The following is a 21,071-nucleotide window of genomic DNA, read 5'->3' as shown; positions in this document are numbered from 1 at the left end:
AGACTTTTTCATTTTCCACCGTAATCTCTAGCTCTGTCATGTATTATCTTTGGGACTGTTGGCGATTCCCTGAACATTTCTAAACCCTCCTTTCCAGACCTGGAAATGGAGACACTATATCTACATAACAAGTCTTTGTGATGATTATGTAAAATAATGTGTAATCCTCCCAGATGCCATGCCTGGTACATAGCCAGCACCCAGGCAAGAGCACCATTCCCTCACACCTTTGCCACTTAATACGTAGTTCAAAATGAGCAACATCTATACACCTGGGGACTGGTTAGAAATGCAGAGCCTCAGGCCCCACTCCTAATTAGGACGTACCTAATCAGAGTCTACATCTGTACATAACCCACAGATGATCTATTAAAATTAAAACACACATTAAAATTTAATAAATACGGCTCCTGCAATGCTCCAAGGTTAAGAACTTAGTCATTTAGTCATCAGATTTTTACTAAGCCCTCCTGTGTGCTGTGTAGGTGCTGGGAATATGGTTGTTAACAAAACAGAACAGTCCTCTCTTCGTGAAAGATACAGGGAAAAGAGCTTTCTCCTGGACGCCCATACTGGCCAGCATTCCACATGCTTGGAAACAGAGGTTCCTCAGCACGTTCTTATCCTCAGAGCAACAATAAATGCAATAAAATAGCAAAAAGTTCAGTTAACCTGAACACTCTACATCAACATGGCAGTTGGTCACCTTACTGAGAAACCTCCTAGGTGTCTCTCCTTGTTTGACACGTCTCATCAGCAGTTCAAGGAATTTGCTGAGACTTTGTTATTCCCTGACGTTTCTTAAAAATGAAGGTCCAGTTTTGGTCCAGGGCCTTCTTCACCTTCTCCACATGAAGTTAGTCTCCACTAGAGAAGACACAGTGGGAGGGAGAGTGGAGGCAGAGGAAATGGTACTCTGGGACCTGCCTCCAGAAACATCCGATACAGCATCATGCATTTAATGGCTACGTGCTATCATGTGTGCTTCCGAGAGAGCTGGCGTTTTTATCTAGTTCTCAAGAACTGTGGTAAGGTCTTAACTTACACCCAATGTTAGACTACTGCAAAGGGCATGCCTACCTTGAGATTTTAGCATTTTCCAGAGTAGGCAGAGGGCGCAGATCCATCTCCGTGGATAAGCTGCCCCAGCTGGGCAGCTCTTCATCCTGGAAATCTGGCCTACCTCATGTAGGCGAATATGTTATTATACAAAGAGCCCAGAATTTACAACCAGATAGACCTGGATTCCTGTCTCAGCTCAGACATAGAATAGCTGTGTAACCTCGAGCAAATGAAATAACCGTTCAGGTTTAGCTTCCTTTTGTGTAAGGTAACAGTAACTAAACCGTGGGCTCTATGTAAGGATAGAGACAGTGCTTGTCATGTAGTAAGGACTCCGATACCTATTAGCTGACACCCTCCCATCGCCACCACCATCACTGTATGTAAAGCGCCTACTACATTCTTCCAGGGCTTATGATAGATGGATAATAAATGTTTATTCTTTTTCAATGTCTAACTCTCCCCATCACCACCTGAGCCTGTGCATCACTTTGAGTTCCTCACAGGAAGCTATGGTAGAAATGCATCTCCTTATCACAGTTTCCTTTTCTCAGAAATAAAAACCCTATAGAGTCACTGATTAAATCTGCAGTCTCACTAGTCACACGAAAATCTCTGCGCTCATTTCTATACTGCATTTGAGCTATTGCATCACAAATATCACTTTTCATATGAGATTTACAATTTTACACCCTGTGACAGAGCAAATGACAGTTGAGGGTCCCTGTCCCTTGAGAGTAGACACGAGACCTATCTGTTCTCCGCTCTAACAGCCTCAGTCCAGCACCAAAAGGTGACTGCTCACCTCAAAGACTCTTTTTTATCTCTTGCTGACTCATCCTCCAACTGGTTATGAGCTAAACAGAGGCAGCAATTTTTTTTCCCTTCAGGAAATGCCAGCTTGAACAGGTGATGTCCTTTTTCTTCATCTCCACCACACCTCCCAAACAGAGGAAGGAGCATGCCATTTGGCTGACAAGGCCATTTTTTCACTGACACTTTAAATATACCACCAGCTCCCCTCAGCTTCTAAGACAACTCAGTTAGAGTTTTGGTTCTTAGTTCCCCTCCCCTCAAGTGTATGTTCGTCAAAATGACCAGTGACTTCATAGTGCTGACCAGAATTCAGATTTCTCTTTTTAAATATCTGCTAATCATCAAGGAGCTACCAAATGTTCTATGAAACTCCTGTGATTTCTATTGCATCTCTGAAAAACTGGTCATTAGCAGAGCTTCTTTGACTTTACAAATAAAGGAAATACATTACGTACCAAATCCAAAGAGATCGCTCATGATCTTTCAAGAGCTTTATTTTAATTCAAGTGTTCCAAAGAACAAACGGGAATTTATCTGCCTATTTTTAATTATGGCCCCAGGCAGGAAGGGAACTGACCAACCTACCATAATACCCTGCTTGGACCACCTAGTCTAAATCAGGGAAGAAGTAGAGACCACTGTCTGGTATTGCATTTATTCTAAGAAAGCAAAATTTCACCCTGAGATAAACAAACTAAAAAGGGTCACTCTATCTAGCACTGGTCATAATACAGGTAAGACCTTAAACTCTTGCCTGTGAGTTACTGACTCTTCCTGTAAGTGTTATAATTCTTATGTCTACAGATATTCAGTGGCTGGTAAGCCTCAGAGACACAATAATCATATGAGAAAATATCCTACATTATGGGATCAAGCCTCCAAGGGGAGTAGAAGAATCACCATTCCTTCTCATTTTGAAAAATAGTCATTAATTCTGATGACTAAATTATGTCCATCTGTTCCATGAAGTATAATATCTATCACCACCTCTCCCTTTCTCTAAGGGCGATAGTTTTTAGTTTGGTAGTAATGCACGTCAAATTCAAATCAAAATGGAAGCAGCCTAGACTAACTTTAAGCCTTGTAAGACTAGCATTGAATCACACTAGAGGAAACACGGGTATAAGAAAGTCTGGTCTTTTTAATGTGGAGCTCTTAACAAACATTCCTCTCCAGGAACACGATCTTGGCTTAAACTGTGTTTCATTTATAAGCTCAAATTTGCTTTCCACTGTCGACTTTCCAGATCTCCAGATCACTGTAATTCCTTTCTGAACATTCTCTTGGCCAGTGAAGGCACAAGTTTAGGTTCAATTTGTCACACAACTTTCTCTGCCAATGTGAAGAGTCAAAAAGTGTTATAAGGAACTTCCTACCCCTGCTGGGTCAGAGGATGTGTGAGTGGTCCAGGTCAGGCCCATGGCTTGCTGTCTATCTCTTTAATACAACCCTTTCTCAGGTCTTGACTGGGCTTGGTTCCCATTGTCTAACAGGCCTGGGAGTTAACATCTGATTGAGATTTTCTTTCATTCTTTCTTTTCTTTCTCTTTTTAACATTTGTATAGCATAAGGTGAAACCAAACTGAAAATAAGGGAGAAGCAGGAGAAAGGATTGAAAAGTTCATTGAGGATTTGCGTGAAGGAAAGGAGTGCAAATAGAATGGAAGCGAGGTCACTTCTGAAGTCACAGAGGAGCCTAGGAGGCTGACATCTTGCCTGGGCTGGACCTTTCTGCATCAGTGTTGATCTATTAGAAAACCTGTGGGGCTGCAAAGTAGAGATGAGACATATAGTACAAAAGAACAAAAAGCACTGAGGGGGCTCAGTGGGGGTGACATTGACTTTGTATTTGATGAAACCCTTCCAATGCCTGGTGCTCCATTAAGGGTAATTGATTGGATGTTCAGATTGGAAATGGCTCAGAGAGAGAATCAGCATAAAGTTAGAAAGTAGAACAGCAGAACCCAAAAAACAAGTAGGAAAGTGACCCATTCTCTCCTGACCAAGGGGGAGAAAGAACAGTCTGAACCAAGCATGGGGAATGCATGACAGGTGAGCCAGGATGAGCAGAGCTGGGCTGGAGCAGTATGGCACACCCAGAAGGACAGGAGGGACCCACAGGTGCTTCAAAGTGTCAGATCCAGAGGGGAAGGTGAAGCACCCAGAATTGAACCTGAAGCAGAAAATCTGGTTCCGAGGTCATGCCTAAAAAACAGAACAGCCAGGTAAACTGAAGCTAGAGCCAGGCAAGCTTCCCCAAGGCTCTGTCTTTTACGGGGTACCTAGGGCCAATGGCAGGAAACTGTGAGGTCTGCAAGCTGGTTCAGCAGAACAAATAAGCCTTCATAAGGGTTAATGTGGTTTCAGTATCATTGTAATTCTGAGCTTCCTATCAGAAGAGCAGATACATAACATTCCTTCAGAGAGATACACCGTTTACCAGCATGAAGCAGCCTCTCCCTTGTGACCACATGTGGAGGACACAGTGGACAATAGCCTTGATTTGAGTTTCACAAGAAATGCAAAGGCCACTTTCCATTAGCTGCTTTTTCTAGCAACCTCCAATAAAACCCAGGCATAAAGTATAAGAGAGTGGCTCAGTGGTGGCCATTCTGGCAGGGAAAAAGCCAACAGGAATTGGTGATCCAGTATAGGACTCCAAACCACCAGCAGGAATTGTTTCTTGTGCTCTGAGAAGGACAGCAGTATTTGCAGCCCCTCTGGGGACAAGGATTGGGTAGCAAGTGTGGACGGCCTGGCGTGATATTAGGACTAATTACAAAAGCAGCATAGTATTGATTCAGCCCTGGGAAAGTCCAGCTTCTCTCATCCAGTTAAAGCCCCTAATAGCATTTCCATTCCTTCCCTTGGGGCAAAAGAGATAAACAAAGAGAGCAAGAGGGAACAGATCCCTGCCCTTGAGTTTTTGTGAAATGAAGAGAAAGAACTAGAGGAATCTCAGCTGTGCCGGTTCCCCTCTCTGGACACCAGGGACATGAGCACATGGGCTACACTGGGAATGGTAGGTTTCACATTTTTCTCTCTGGAGGCTCTCTAGGGATTTGAAGTTTCCTTGAGGAGTTCTTATTGACTGTATGATATTATAATGGAGAGTTCATTATGCCTTTGCCTTGGAGCAACTGACATTCTTGGTCTCACCCCTGTTGAAGGACAGTTTTATTGCTGTTCATCATTTTGGGGCTCATAACGTTTTCTCTGTAGCCATACTCACTCTAAATGTGATGTCCAGATCATTTTAGGTAATTATATTTCTGACGAACTGTGTGAGTTTTAATGATGATTGCTTGACGTGTGCAGGCAGTGTGTGGAAATGGCAGCCAATGAAAGGAGATGTTAACAAAATGCTTAATATTTTCCTCCTACTCCTGAAATTCTGTCCTCCTGGCCACTGAGAAACGAGATGGACTTAAATCGATGCTGAATATTTTCGAGCTCCCCTTCCCCACCACCCTCCTCACTCTACAAACCACATTCATCCAACACTCTCACACATTTGTCTTCCTGAGTTAGAGAAAAAATAATGACACAATGGAAAGATTATTTCTGTTCAGAAAGCCCCCAGCAGAGGCAGACATGGCTGGGTAAGCATGGGCCCAGGAGGAGCCTCCTTCACAGCCCTTGCTCTTGGGTGTTGACTGTTGCTCAGGAAAGCATGTCTCTAACCCTCTGTGTGTGTGTGTGTGTGTGTGTGTGTGTGTGTGTGTGTGTGCACGCCCCGCAGTCACGGAGGAGTGGCAGAGGAGCAGAGGGCAGCCCTGGCAGCTCATTGAACCCGTGGATGGATTCCACCCTAGTGAGGTAAGTGCAGTCACACGATGGCTGCTGAGGGCAGTCTGTTACGTTATCTTTGTAATATAATTATGCACCCATGCATTCGTTTTTATCCTGTTTTATTCCAGAAAGAATTTGAGGTGATGTGCACACATGTGTAAGACAGAAGATAAATAAATATAAATTAAATTGATAAAATATAAATAAAATAATAAAGTGAAAATCAGAGTAAAAAGAAAATAAGGTAGAAATGATACCTGAATTCCTGACTTAATGTCTACAATTCACAGTGTGTCCCAGGAAGTCCTAAGAAACTGCCTGCAAGGGCCCACGAAATCAGTTTCACGCTTCCTACGTGGCTGATGCAAAGAAGGGCATAAGTCATAGCCTTAAGAAGATAAAAAATAAATTAAGTACTCAAAAAAAAAAATCAGAAGGACTCCTGGAAGTGAGCCCTGTGAGAAATTCCTTCTATGGATCCTTCCAGAAAAAAAGGAGAACCATACGAGAGGAGAACAGTGTCCTTAGCAATATTCTGCAGTAAGAGCCGTTTCTCATTTAGGATTCTGAGGAACAATCTGGAAAGTAGTTCTACTCTGGCCTCTTCGCAAGGGGAGCTAGACGGTGGGATTCTGTCCCCTCCCCCTCCCCTGTCCATTGTCCTGGCTGCAGCCAGGGAAGTTCCACTTTTATCTGTTCTACATACTGGACTTGCTCATGATATTTCTTTGTATAAAAAATAGAAGAAGAAGTGGGGGAGTAGCTCTGCTGCTTCTAACATTTTGAAAGCCAGTCCCCTGCAAGAGGGATGGGCCATTTCCCCACAGGCAATCCTCTGTGGTTATTGTCTTTCTGATGCAGCCTTTGTGGCATTGACAAGGGTCCAAACGTGAGAAGCACTCCTTGTAGCCTTGATCTCCATGGTCAGCCAGGCCACAGGGAGGGCTGGTCATCCCCTAAGAAACATGAAGGGAACCATAGTCCTCCCTCCCCCTGAGCTCTAGGTGCCATGAGTACCCATGGGCAGGGCTAAGAACTGTCTCAAAAGAAAAGGAAGAGGGACTTCCCTGGTGGTGCAGAGGTTAAGAATCCGCCTGCCAATGCAGGGGACACGGGTTCGAGCCCTGGTCCAGGAAGATCCCACATGTCGCGGAGCAACTAAGCCCGTGAGCCACAACTACTGAGCCTGCACTCTAGAGCCCACGAGCCACAACTACTGAGCCCACATGCCAGAGCTACTGAAGCCCGAGAGCCTAGAGCCCATGCTCCGCAACAAGAGAAGCCACCACAATGAAGAGTAGCCCCCACTAGCCACAACTAGAGAAAGCCCGCATGCAGCAACGAAGACCCAATGCAGCCCAAAATTAAAATTAATTAATTAATTAATTAAAAAGAAAAGGAAGAGTGCCACTCCAAGATCAGATGGATGGACAGTAGAGTCTCACAGATGCTGGGTAAATTTTAAAGTGAGTATTAAATGCACATCTTACTGTGTTAAGTAACAACAACCCAAACAATGTAAGTAATGCACCTCAGAATATCTGTTTCTTGTGTATCACTTGGATGGGTTGATCCAAGAGAATTATTGGCTAGAAGCTGGTTAAATATTAGAGTTTGTCCCCCCACCAAAAAAAAATGATGTCTTTGGTTTTAGAATAGTTAATGTGGAGACCTGCTTTCTGGCAATAATTAGGTAGTAGTTCTTGTCATTCTTTGTACATTACATAATTTTACCCTTCTGATTCTATAGAGAATGGGGACGAGAGGAGATGGTCAGAGAGGGAGCAGTGAGGAACAAACTTAAAAGAAGAGAGTCAAAGACAGCTTTGTTGTATCCCTTGGGACATATTTGTCTGATCTATCAAAAGACTATTCTGTCCCTGACTCTTAAAATAGTATTAGGGTTCAAGGTCTGTCAAATTGGGGCTCTTTCTTGCACTCAAACAGCTTCGCCGTTAACTAATTGTTGAGAACAGAGTCAAAAGCTGAAAATCGGTGTGTCATAATCTTATGTTATTCTTGAGAGATTTGTTCACATGCTGAGAGTGGGTGATAGAGTGGGCAACAGTGGTGGAGCCACATCTAAAGTGGGTGACAATGGATAGATATGCCTAAAGCCTGCCTAGTTATCATGTATGTTGAGCTGAGCAGTCTAGATAGCAAATTGCCATCCTAGAATGTCTATTGAGTGCCTACGCAGTATCAAACACAGTGAGAAGGGTGAACAGGAAACCACCCCTGCTGGTTAAGGAGATTATAGGGTAGAGTGGGAGAATGACAAATAAATAGGTAATTAAATGTAAAAAGTAGTCAATGCCTCCAAACTGTGCAAGCACAGATGCTATGGGCACATTATGGGGGACGGAATGGGAGAGGGGTGCAAGAAAAGATTTTCAGAGGAGGGAACTCAGAACGAAGACCATGAACTAGTCAAGTGAAAGGAAGAGGGAAGGGGCTGCAGAAAGTGTTGAGCTGAGGAAAGTGCAAGGGCAAGGACCTGAATACAAAAGGAAGCATGGCACATTGGAGGTAATAAAAGTGCTTCAGTGTGGCTGGGACATAGAACACGAGAGTGGAGTGGAGAGAGAAGGAGCAAGAGAGATATTCAGGGACAGGTCACATAAGGTCTGAATAGGGTTTGACCTTTTCAACTGTGGAGAACAGAGAGCCGTTGAAGGTTTTTCAGCAGGAGGGAAAAATACCTAGACTTGTTCTCTACAAAGATACCTGTGGTAGCACCATGAAGAATGGTTTGGTCTAGCAGGGGTGTGGACACTCCTGTGCACAAGAGGGTGATGGCCTGAACAGAGCTAGTGAGGAGAAAGAGAAGGGCCTGTATTGGAGAGATTCGGATAGTTGAATCAACAGAACATGGTCATTTATTGGATGTCAAGGTGAAAGAGAAAGAGATGCTAAGCATTATACTTCTTTAGTGACATGGGAAACTGGATAGATGATTTCATTGCCTGCTGAGGTCAAGAACACCTTTAGGGGGATAGGGTGGTTTGAGGATGAGTTTGGTACATGTTGGATTTAAAGAGCCTCTAGGACGTCCATATGGGGATGTCCCTGCAGCAGATAATGTACGAGCTTAGAGCTCAGGAAGGGATCTGAGCTGGAGATACAGATGTGAGCACCATCAGGACAGGGTTGTGACTTGAAGCCTTGAAGAGGGCCCGCTGGATGCCCCTGCATACTCGCCTCCCGATGGTGTGCCCTACAGCAGAAGCAGTGTGAAGGGGCAGCTATGGGAGTCCACATCTTTTCCATCTTGAAAGAGTCAGATGGGCAAGGCTGAGTCTCAGGACCTCATCCTTATGGCACAGACATAATACCAACCAAAAGAGTAGACTCGGACCTTTTTCAAGTGCCCCCTCACCAATCCTGTACATCTGAGCAAAAACAGTTGATACTGGCCCCTCACCACCAAGGAGTGAGCAGGCTTTATTTTATTGGCCTATTTCTTCCTAAAACCCTGCTAGAGAAGCAGGGGGGGAGTGTGTAACCACTACTGATTCAACTGCTCCAGTTTTCTTAGGCAGACAAGTTTAAGTATAAATATGGGCTATGTTGAACAGTTCAAATTTATGATTGATAGATATTAATTTTTGAGCCAGATTATATTCACCACCTAAATTCTTTACTTATATTTTAATGGAAAATAGATAAGCATATAAAAATTCTTGTATATCAATAGACTGACAACCGCTTTACATTTTCATCTCATTTCCAAAGTGTAGAACCAGAATTTTAAGAAATATATATAAGGCTAGACTTGCTGATTGATTGGATTCGGTGGGTGGGAGTGAGACGGCTCACAGGATTCAACAACTGGATGAAGGGAGGTGAAAATATAAAGTGAAGAAACTCAGAAGAAGGAGCAGATTTGAACGTTCTGAATTTGGGGTTCCTGCACAGTATCCAGCCATTAGATCGTATTTATGGGTTCTGATCTCAGGAGACACAGGTTTGGGAATCACCAGCTTCTAGCTGAGAGCAGGAGACACTGGCAGGGATGAAATTGACCCAAGGGATCAAATTATGAAGAAAAATAAAGATCAAAGAGAATTAAGACTGAGAAGGTATTTTAGTTATCTATTGTTGCATACCAAATGACTTAAAAACCACACACATTCCTTTTTAACTTTTTATTTTATATTGGAGTATAGCCGATTAACAATGTTGTGATAGTTTCAGGTGCACAGCAAAGGGACTCAGCCACACATACACATGTATCCTTTCTCCCCCAGACTCCCCTCCCATCCAGGCTGCCGCATAACATTGAGCAGAGTTCCCTGTGCTATACAGTAGGTCCTCGCTGGTTATCCTTTTTAAATATAGCAGTGTGTACATGTCAATCCCTAACTCCGTAACTATCCCTTCCCTCCACCCTTCCCACCCCCCGCCCCAGTACCCATAGCTTCGTTCTCTAAGTCTGTGAGTCTGTTTCTGTTTTGTAAACATGTTCATTTGTATCATTTTTTTTTAGATTCCACATATAAGCAATATCATACGATATTTCTCTTCTCTGTCTGACTTACTTCGCTTAGTATGACAAACTCTAGGTCCACCCATGTTGCTGCAAATGGCATTATTTCATTCTTTTTAATGACTGAGTAGTATTCCATTGTATATGTGCCACATCTTCTTTATCCATTCCCCTGTCGATGGACTTTTAGGCTGCTTCCATATTTTGGCTATTGTAAACTGTACTGCAGTGGACATTGGCGTGCATGTATCCTTTTAGACCATGTTTCTCTCCAGATATATGCCCAGGAGTGGCATTGCAGGGTCATACAGTAGCTCTATTTTTAGTTTGTTATGGAACCTCCATACTGTTCTCCATAATGGCTGTACCAATTTACATTCCCACCAACAGTGTAAGAGACACATTTCTTGTTTTTTTGGTTTTTTTGCGGTACACAGGTCTCTCACTGTTGTGGCCTCTCCCGCTGTGGAGCACAGGCTCCAGACGCGCAGGCTCAGCAGCCATGGCTCACAGGCCCAGCCGCTCCGCGGCATGTGGGATCTTCCCGGTCCAGGGCATGAACCCATGTCCCCTGCATCGGCAGGCAGACTCCCAATCACTGCGCCACCAGGGAAGCCCCGGAGACACATTTCTTGTCTCACAGTTTCTGTGGCCAGGAATCCAGGCACAGATAGGCTGGGTATCCTGCTCCACTGACTCTCCCAAGTTTCCATCAAGGTGCCTGCCAGGGCTGGGTCTCATCAGAAGGCTTGACTTGGAAGCTCAAATTTGTTGGCAGAATGTAGTTCCTCGAGACCTGTTGAACTGAGGGTCTCAGTTCCTAATCGGTTGTTGCTCAGAGGCCACCTGAGCCACCTGCTTCATCAATGAGTGCAAAATGGCAACAGAGAGAGTCTGCCAGTTATGTCAGTCACTACTGTACGTAACCTAATCACAGAGTAACATTCCATCACCTTTGCCATATTTTAGAAGTTAAAAGCAAGTTACAAGTCCTACCACACTCAAAGGAGAGGGATTACGCAGCTGTGACTACCACAAAGTGGGAACCATTGCCCATCTCAGCAGGACCCACTGGAAAGAAGTCCTAGGAGATCACTAGATGCCTCCAGAGAGGGCAGGTGTATCCGAGAGTTGGGAATAGCAGTCAAACTGCTGACAAAATGCAAAGAAAGTTTTTCTTAGAAAAGAAATGTCATTGCAAAGACCCGAGACCCAGATTTGTGGCCTGTTGAAGCTGTAGCAATTCTACCTGTTCAAACACCCACTTTTTAAAATCTTTGCAAAGTTAAGTATCTGAAAAGGCACGTAAAAGATCGCTAGGCCTAAAATCAGACAATAGTAAACAGAAAACGTTGAAAGAGCCACGAACATACAAGTCTGCTTTCCTTGGCTATGCTGAGACCACCTAGCTAAACGTTCCTGACACCTCCTGCCTTAGAAGCTTTGCCCAACAAAGCTCTCTGCAAAACAGCCTCCTCTCCTCTCCCCTCCTCATGGAAGTAGCAACTGAAACCAATCCTCTTAAAACTCTTCCTACAGGCAGTGAATTTTCCATGACATCAATCCCCTCTTCTTTCTTTTTTTTTTTTTTTTTTTTTTGCGGTACGCGGGCCTCTCACCGCCGCGGCCTCTCCCGCTGCGGAGCACAGGCTCCGGACGCGCAGGCCCAGCGGCCATGGCTCACGGGCCCAGCCGCCCCGCGGAATGCGGGATCCTCCCAGACCGGGGCACGAACCCGCGTCCCCTGCATCGGCAGGCGGACCTTCAACCACTGCGCCACCAGGGAAGCCCCCCTCTTCTTTCTTGAGCCCTGATCCTTATACACTGCTGGTGGCAGACATCAGATATATAACCAGTGGATTGGCTTTAAATAAGTTAACAAGTCTCTAGGTCTTTATTTGTCTCAACATGTAAGCCCCTGGGACCCTAGGTCCTTGACAGACTGGTGGAGCCCCTCAAAAAAGGCAGTTAAGCTGGCAGTGGGGAGAGAGAGGAGGGAGGGCCTCCTGGGCCAGGGAACCCTCAAATAACAGACACTTAGGCTGGCCCTCCCATGCATCAGGGACCATGTTTGTTTAGTTTGCTTTATACACCACCTGGCAGCAGTGGTTTTGGTGGTGGCACCCTGAACCAGCACAGACAGGCTCGAGCTGGAAACATAACATTTTTCCTTAAATGTTTTTAAATACGTCTTATACCACTGTCATGTTGTAAGTTTACAAATTTAAAATTAATTGGGACCAAAAGTAACCAGGTCCAATAGACTGTGTTTCTGGACAGATTAAGAAGCCAGAGAAGTAAAACTGTGCCTTCCCTGTGGTGAGGGCTTCCCTGCAGGTGTTTAAAAGCAATCGTACAAGACAGCCTGGAATTGTTCTCCCTTCAAGAAAAATAAATTCACAGTAGATTTTTTACTTTGGTCTGGTAGAACCCCAGAGTTAAATTTAGCAAGAGTTCAACTTAAAAGGTATCAGTCATGATAAGTTGTTGGTGAAATCTATATACTCTTGCTCTGAATTGCATTTATTCTTTAAAAATATTACAAAAATGTAGTTACTGTTCAGGGTTTGTTTTTATGATTGTCTTACTAAAGAGTTCCATTTTTGTAGCAAAATAATACAGTTAGCTTACAAAGTGGGAATGTGGAGGAATCACAGATGATGTGCAGCTATGACCACTGCTGGGCTTCTATCATGTCTGGATATGTGAGCAGATCATGAGCATGTGGGCTGGATCTGACATGGTATATTTTCTTGGAGGACCCGGTACTCTCTTGGTTTAGAACTCATCATAAATACAAACATGATTAGGCAAAGAAGCGTGGCGCAATATTAAATTGTCATTAGAAGGGAGAGAAATTCTAGAAGCCATATGGTGGCTGTCACCAAGGGCTGAATCAAGAAATGGCACCAGGTCCCTACCCTCCAACTCCCCTCTCCGTGGACTCATGCCTGAATCCTAGGGAGATCAGGGGCTGCAAGTAAAAACTGAAAAAGCTGCTTCACCAAAAACTTATATAAGACAATGGGGTGTTAAGTTGCCCTACTTTGTCACCCCTTCTATGAGAGTTTCAAAGAGAAAACTTCACAGTGGACCAATGACCATCACATGGTTCTGCCACCATGAGGGCTTCTGAGTAGCAGCAGTAGACAGATGGGTGGGTGACAATGCCCCACAGAAGCACTGGAGCTGCAGGAATGCCTGCAGAACAGCACCAGTGCCCATCAGATGTGGACTTACCCAGAGGAAGGGCCACACCTGCTAGAACTGAGTGGCACCTAGACAAAAGCAGCACCGCCAATGTGGCCACCATCTGGACTCTGCAGCTGGGACCCTTCAAGAGCACAGGCAGCTGAATCAACTGCAAAGGAAGAGACAAGGAAGGGCCTAACCCTGTTAACCAGAATATTCCACTTAACCAGAACTCCACATTCCCTAGCGTTCTGCTGGACCAGATTTCTTTCTGTGCGCATGTCTAGTAGGGTTAGTAAATGAGGCAGCCTGTGAACCCCTCCTGGGCTGCAGATGTTGGGCACACTGGCAACAGGAAACTGTCTCCACCCCTGTCCTGAGGACAAATGTTAGGGAGATGTGTGCGAAAAAAATGCATCAGTGAAATAAATTAGCTTGCATGTATCTGATGGAATATCATGCCGCACATAAAAACGATACAGATCTACTTTTAGTGGCACAGAAATATGTTTGTAATATAGAGCAAAGTAAATAAAAAGCAGATTAGAGATTGTTGGGATGATTACTCAACTGAATGCATTTGTCAGCACTCATGGAACTGTTTACCAAAAAGAGTTCATTTTACTGTGTGTAAATTATACCTCCAAAAGAGCAGATTATAAAATATTTACAGAGGGATCAAATGTATGTGTGTGTGCATGTGTGTGTGCCTCAGAAAGGCTCAATGTTAACAGTGACTATCTCTATTATAATTAAGATAAATTTTTTTCTGTTTTTCTTTTTGCTTAATTGTCCTTTAATTTTTTCCCAAATGAATAGATATTGCTTTAATATTTTTAATTGTGAAAAAGGAAGCACAAAAGATATTTGTGTTCAAGGAACACCTCGCTTGGAGTAATGAGGATGACTTGGCCTTGCCCTGTGCAGAGCATCATGGGAGTTACAAGAGGAGGTTGGTTATAAGAAGCCCACAATAGGTGCTCAGTAAATGTTTCTCAGATGAATGAACAATTATAGTAGGTCATTTTATCACAAGTATCTAGTTTAGTAATAACAATACCATTCTCATTTTAGACCCAAAATATTGACAATGCACACATGAATATTTTAGTCTCCATTAGAGTGACAGCCAACTAATTGCTTTCAAACCAAATAGTTTTATTTTAACTTTTATTTTAACTTTCCTCTGCTTATCCTCACCCCCATCTCCTCCTCTAGTAATTCACATTGGGAAATAAATGACTACAAATGTATTGGTACCACATAATTGTTAGGAAGACTGCTTAGGTATATCAAAGTGAAAGGCAAAAAACAAAAAAGAAGAACCAGTAATTTTCCACAGACTTGGAAGCAGCCTACTTTGTTGAGAAGTAGCAGGAAAAACAGCCCAAAACCAGTCCTCTGTTTTTGAAGACGTGACTGCTTATAGTGTGAGAGATGATCAGGCCCTTCCCGGAAACCTGCTGGCTTGACAATCAGCCTCTTTAGGTCTGAGGGGGGTGGGGGTGGTGTGTGTGTGTGTGTGTGTGTGTGTGTGGTACGTGTTGTGTGTGTTGGTGGCAAGTGGGGTGTGTATGCGTGTTAGACACCACATGGATATGATCAAGATTACATTGTTGGATAGATGGAATTTGGGGTCCACCTCAGAAGGCTCAGGAACGTATTAAAATACTGGGGATATTTAATGTATCGACTCAACCAGTTCTATTTTTTTCTAATAACTGCTAAAATCTTACACACAATTTAGACCCAGAAAAGTCTTTAGATCATTTACTCATTTTGCAAATGAGAGAATTTCAGCCCAGAGAAGAAGGCTGAAGAGGGCTGCCCAGCATCACACAGGGAGCTGGCTGCACTGCTTGCTGGCGTGATGCGGAGCAGGTGCCCTTTGAAGACAGTGTCCATGTGCTTCTGTAGAAAGTCAGGTACATCCCTGAGCATCTGCCCTGAACAGTGTGTTCCCCTCTGAGGCCTTCAGCAGTCACGTTTCTCTTATCATTCAGCATTAACCCCCCCACGCCCCCCTCCCATGGAGATGTAGCCATCTGGGGCCTGAAGGCCTGTCCAGGGCCCATTTGCTAAATGAGGGCATTATCTGCAGAGAAAGACCCCTCATCAAAGGCATGTTAATGACAAGCCAGAGGACCGAACAACCAAGAATGGATCCTGCTGACATTGTGAATAAAGGGACATACAACAATGCAACCAGAGAGCGGGCATCAGGCCAAGAGAGAGAAGGACAAGCCTATTGTGAATTAAGCCTGTACATTCCACACCCTGGCATTCCAACCACTCTCTCCGTGCCCACAGCCTCCTTCAGGAGCCCAGCCCTGCCAGGGGACCGGTTCAGCTTCATCTCCCAGGCACCCGTAGTCCCCCTCCATGACTTTCTCTTCCACGTCTCTAAGCGTTTGCATGTGCTGTGTCCTCTACCACGTACACTGCTTTCCTCATGATCCATCTGGTGAATTCCTCCTTGAAAATTCAGCTCAGCCATCACACTCTTCAGAGAAGACCTATCCTTTCTTCGCATCCAGCAGAATTGCCACCTCTTCCCCTTCCAGCCATGTGCATCCCTCACAGTCCTCCCTGTGGGTTTGGTGGTGTCATTCTGCATGTCTGGGTCCCTCACTAGACTGGGAGTTCCTTCAAGGAAGGATTCATCCTGTTCACCTCCAAAACCCAAGCCTTAAGCCTGCAGTAAGTGTTAGCTATCCATAGGTAAGTGAATAAATGCCTTTCTGAGAAAGTGTATCTGCTGTCTATTACTAAATAACAAATTACCACAAATGTAGCAGCTTAATACAATACACACTTGTTGTCTCACAGTTTCTGTGGGTCAGGAGTGCTGGCATAGTTTAATTGGGTTCTCTACTTAGAGTCTCAGAGGCTAAAATCTACATTCTCACCAGGAGACTCAACCGGGGAAGATTTGATTTCAGACTCACTTGAGTTGTTAGCAGAATTTATCTCCTTGTGGTTGTAGGACTGAAGACCCAACTTCTTACTAGATGTCAGCTGGAGGCCACCCTCTGTTCCCTGCCATGTGGGCTTTCCAACATGGCTTCTTACATCATCAGCCCATCAGCGAGTCTCCAGAGCAAGTCTGCCAGCAAAGCAGAGCCTTAGATAATGTAACATAATCACCTAATGGACATTCTTTCACCTTTACCATGTTCTATTGCTTAAAACCAAATGATAGGTTCCATCCACATCAAGGGAAGGGGATCATACAAAGACCCAAAGGTAGGAATCCTGGGGAACCATCCTAGAGTCTGTCCACTGCACAAGGAATAGAGTAAACCTTGCTGGTAACTTCTTTACTTTGTTATTTCCCTTTTACTCCTCCTTTGGGTTCTCTCTTGCAGGTGGCTTTACAGCTGTTGGCAGATCGCTTCTGGAAGAAGGTGGAGCTCCAGTGGCCCCAGGTCCTGGGAAAGGAGAATCCATTCAACCCCCAGATTGAGCAGGTGTTTGGAGACCAAGGGGGGCACTAAGTCCTCAGGGACACCTGCTCCTGGGGAGCTCAGGAAGGCAGAAACTTGGGTAAACTCATTCAAGAAATGGTTATGGGGGCGACTGTGTCACAAACTCACAGGCCCCTCTTCAACAGCATCTTTGCAAAATGCTTTTCTCCCATTTAAGAGCCTAGTGTCACTCTCTTCACTTCCCCTTTCCCACTTTTGGGGATGGCTTCCCAAATAAACCACCAGCACCCAAATCTTTGTCTCAATAAAGACAAAATTATAATGACAGTGTGTGTATAATTATGTATGCTTTATTATTTTTAAATTTATTTGTTTATTCCTGATAGGGAGATATTAATACTTCTATTTTGGCTAGGCACCAGTGTGAACCAAATCTCCCACTCATCGTATCAATGATTGGAAGACCTTACCACAGACTAGCTTCTGGCTTTGTGCATTTCACACCGTGTTTCTCCTCCACGATCCACACACTTCCTGTGCCGGGAGCTATAGGACACTCTCTCATACTGTGATCTGACCACTAGCCCTGAACCTTTGTCACGGTGCTGGTGGACAAAAGAGGCATACCTGGAAGCCCTTTCCTGCACCAGGATGGCTAGCGGTACCCTAACTGTGCACAGAAATGACAGCTAACCACATAAATAGTCCAACCTAAATACAGCCTAAACAGATCTGCATTTCAACTTCCCCAAAATTCCCGTGGCTTTTCCAGAGCCACTGGATATAAGGGAAATTGTGACAGAGAGGAAGCAATAGTGTTTAAAATATCTTACTTTTGCAAATTTTACAAAGCATAGGACCATGTGAACTCATTGTTGGGGCCCTTTCCAGGGCTTTGGAAGGAACCCTATAAGTTAATCTTTCTTAGACTTATGGTAAATCCACCTCTACTCACAAGATGAACTGGCCAGATTTGTGTGAACTTCATTTTGGGGGGCCAACACACTTAAAATGATGTGAACCCACTAATTTCTTTCACCTGGGCAGAATCCTTGGCTCAGCATGACCAGCACATGTCCCCAGGAGGCCGATCAACAGAGGACCAACAAGCCCCCAGGAGGCTGCTTGTTTCAAGCAGGAAATACAAACTCGGAGTATAGATTGAAGGTGTGAGGTGTGGAGGTGTGGGGCTGTGGACACCTGGTATATCCATCTCCTCCTGGTTTTGGTGTTCCAACATCCCATCTTATTTCTAAGGACTAAAATACCAATACCTGTTGTAGTGTTGTTATTGTTTTTTTAATCTGAAATCTTAATCATTTAGTCTCAAAATATACCCAGAGAACAGTGCACTAAAATTTTGTACTCCTTAAGAAAATTCTATTCAATCCCCCCGTTTAAAATGCTTCCAAGTTATTGCTATTCTAATTTTTATTTCCGAGTACTAGTGAAGTCAATAATCTTGTATTGCTTTTGCTGTTGTTAGGGGGACGGAGAATTCATTTTAGGCCCTGATCTTTTTCCAGAAGGCCCTGAAGGAATATAGTTATTTTAAAAGTTGGGGGAAACTAGAGGGAGTGTATAGGGAGATTTGGAAGGTACAGGGAGGGGGTTCCCAGGTTGGATCCTCTTGAGCCTGACCACCTCCCGAGCCCGAACACTTCCGTCTCCCACCCTAGATGTCATCTGTCCCTGCCATCTTTTTCCTGTTTAAATTCTCTTAAGACTGAACCCCCCACCTTGGGGATAATTTAACCAGTTCCATCTTCCTCATTGTCCACCTGAACAGGTTCAGATGGGAGGATGGAGGTACCTGGGTTCTGAGCCCTGACCTCATTCCTGGGGCAAAGCACCAAGAAATCAAAGGGTGGGAGAAGATGGTGCTCCCATCTCAATTTTTTTATAAAACACTAATGCTGCACGAAATACTAGGTATCACCATTGTCTCCATGAGAACTGGAGTCCCAGGCCAGGCCCACTTCCCTGGATTGGGAGCGCATGGGTGAGGACTGTCCACTTCTGCCTCCATTTTCTGTACTCCCATCAGACATGTTCTTTCTTTGAGATTCAACCATGTCTTTCTCTCTGGCTTGGGGATATTCTGTCCCTGTAAGGTGTTGTATATACTTCTGATAGCTTCTGTGTGTCCAGAATTTATGGTAGAGCCATGGGGGACGGTTTCTATCCAGTATTTCTGCACTGGTGCCCCTTGAGCTACTGTCTTCAGCCTCTAATTTTTCAGAATCATAGTGTATGAGTGCTGTCCTTTGGCAGACACCTGAAGGGCTTCCTTGGGGTGGCTTGCACCCCTCTCCATCCCCTTCCCCATTTCCTGGACTGGCCTCCTGGAGAGAAGAGCCAGAACCTGAACAGAAACTCCAGGAGATGAGAACCAGGCCAGTCAGGTTCACTCCTGTATCAACAGCCCTACAACAATGCCTAGCCCATGAAAGATGCTCAATAAGTAGTACTGACTGAATTAATGAATGAATATTAGAGTTGCTCTCCAGGGCACACTTCCTTATATCTTGCTATTTAGGGGAAAAAAAGAAGCCTCTTTTTGACACATTTGAATTAGCCCTGTTGAATCATACTCCTTGTGGTGTGAAGGGTAAGAAAGAAAAGCAATCAACACAGGGGATGCTTTCCTTTCTGGACACCCTTGGTCAGAAGACATGACTTTCATCTAAACGCCCCAATACTATATTGTCATTTGTTTCTCCTATTTTCAGGTTAAAGACCTCTCTTACCCTTTGCTATTGGAATGGGACTCCTCATTTTCCACATGAATAATTATCAAGAACTATCATAGAGCCTTTTGGGTTCAGGACCTGGTGGAAAAAAAATTCAGACCCCCCAGCAAGAGCAAATCAGCTAAAAAATCTGAGACTTATTGACCCACAACATAGCAGGGACTGGAGCCCCCAGGAATTTTCACCAGCTACCCCGCTCTACCCTCTCCTGAGTTAGTCCCACTAAAGAAGGGATTCTGAACTGCAGTCTATGGGAACCACCCTCTCCCAGAATTAAGAGTGCCTATGAACTTGAATGGGAAAAATTGTCTTTACTACCCTCTAAGTAAAATTCACCATTTCCTTTAATTATGAACGTAGGCAACAAAACACTGTATTTTTTTTTTTTACAAAACACTGTATGCTTGCAACTGTATTCATAGCTGTCTGTCACAAATATTTTCACATCACATTACATTTGTTGCAGATACAGTCAATTCTCATTACTCAGGACAGTTATGTGCTATAGTCACCTTGAATACTGAATTAGTAAACGCTGAACCACTGTGCCTAATGGAAATACGGGCTTACATTCCTGTGAGCCTCCGGTCACAACATTATCATCAACCAATCAATACACAATCTTTTTTTAATGTGTGGTTTTTGTTTAAAGACACCTTATTTAATTTATAGTTAATTAATGTTGAACTCAGCCAACAGCACGACAACTTGCATCTAAATGAAGCTTAACTACCCATCTATTTTCTTCATAAGGTGCATCACAGTCTCCTGAACTTAAGCACACAAGGTGGCACTTCAGCACTGCACTCGGAGACCGTTTTAAACAGTGAAGTCACCAACGAAAAGCATAAAAATGTCCAAAATGTGGCAGTAAATACACCGTGAAAAAGACATCTTTTTTTTTACAGTGTGAGAGCTGAAACAAGGCAGAGCCCTGCCTTTTTCAACCTCAGCTGGGAACGTGCAGGTCAGGTGATTGAAATTTCTCATCGCTCAAATGACCACAAAAATGCCATGAGTATTGATTTGGGGGTTACAGATAAATTATAGCAAGTACGTGAATTCACAGATACAGAATTTGTGAATAATGAGGAATGACTTTATCTTGAAATATCATTTATGGCCATGAGTACTTTGAAACACCTGTAATTATTAGATCCATTAAAAAAATACATATATTAATACATGCCCATTTTTAAATATTTCATAATATTTTTAGTAATGTGATATTTGGTTTTGATACAAATGGTTTCCTTGTAATCCTATGTGTTTTATTTTTTGCACTTAAAAACGTTATTCTGAGAAGGGATCCCCAGCTTCCCCAGCCTGCCAAGGGGGTGCATGACACACACAGAGTTGTATGTTCTGGGATGTGTTGCTTTGAGAAGGAAGAACTCCACAGTCTAAAAAGAACTCCACAGTCTAAAAAGTCTGGAAGCACAGCATAATTTCTCTGCTTCCTGGAAAGTCACAGCGTGAAAGTTCTGCAGTAGAGAAGTGTGTTCAGCTCATTATTTACCCAACACTTTTGACCTAGAG

General features: G+C 43.9%; 1 protein-coding gene across 1 annotated transcript in view; it reads left to right on the top strand.

The window, feature by feature from the left end:
• The window catches only part of AOAH (acyloxyacyl hydrolase), a 172,089-nt gene extending 155,096 nt beyond the window's left edge, over positions 1–16,993 (top strand). Inside the window, exons 20-21 of the mRNA XM_081244565.1 lie at positions 5,621–5,697; positions 16,720–16,993. Of these exons, the coding sequence (XP_081100691.1) occupies positions 5,621–5,697; positions 16,720–16,848 (206 nt within the window). The 3' untranslated portion in view covers positions 16,849–16,993. The remainder of the gene's footprint in view (positions 1–5,620; positions 5,698–16,719) is intronic.
• The last annotated feature ends 4,078 nt before the right edge of the window (positions 16,994–21,071 follow it).

The sequence above is a fragment of the Mesoplodon bidens genome (assembly GCF_964165515.1).
Source record: "Mesoplodon bidens genome assembly, chromosome: 9".
NCBI lineage: Eukaryota > Metazoa > Chordata > Mammalia > Artiodactyla > Ziphiidae > Mesoplodon > Mesoplodon bidens.
Note: the sequence above shows the minus strand (reverse complement) of the source record. Positions and strands in the feature narration are given on the sequence as shown.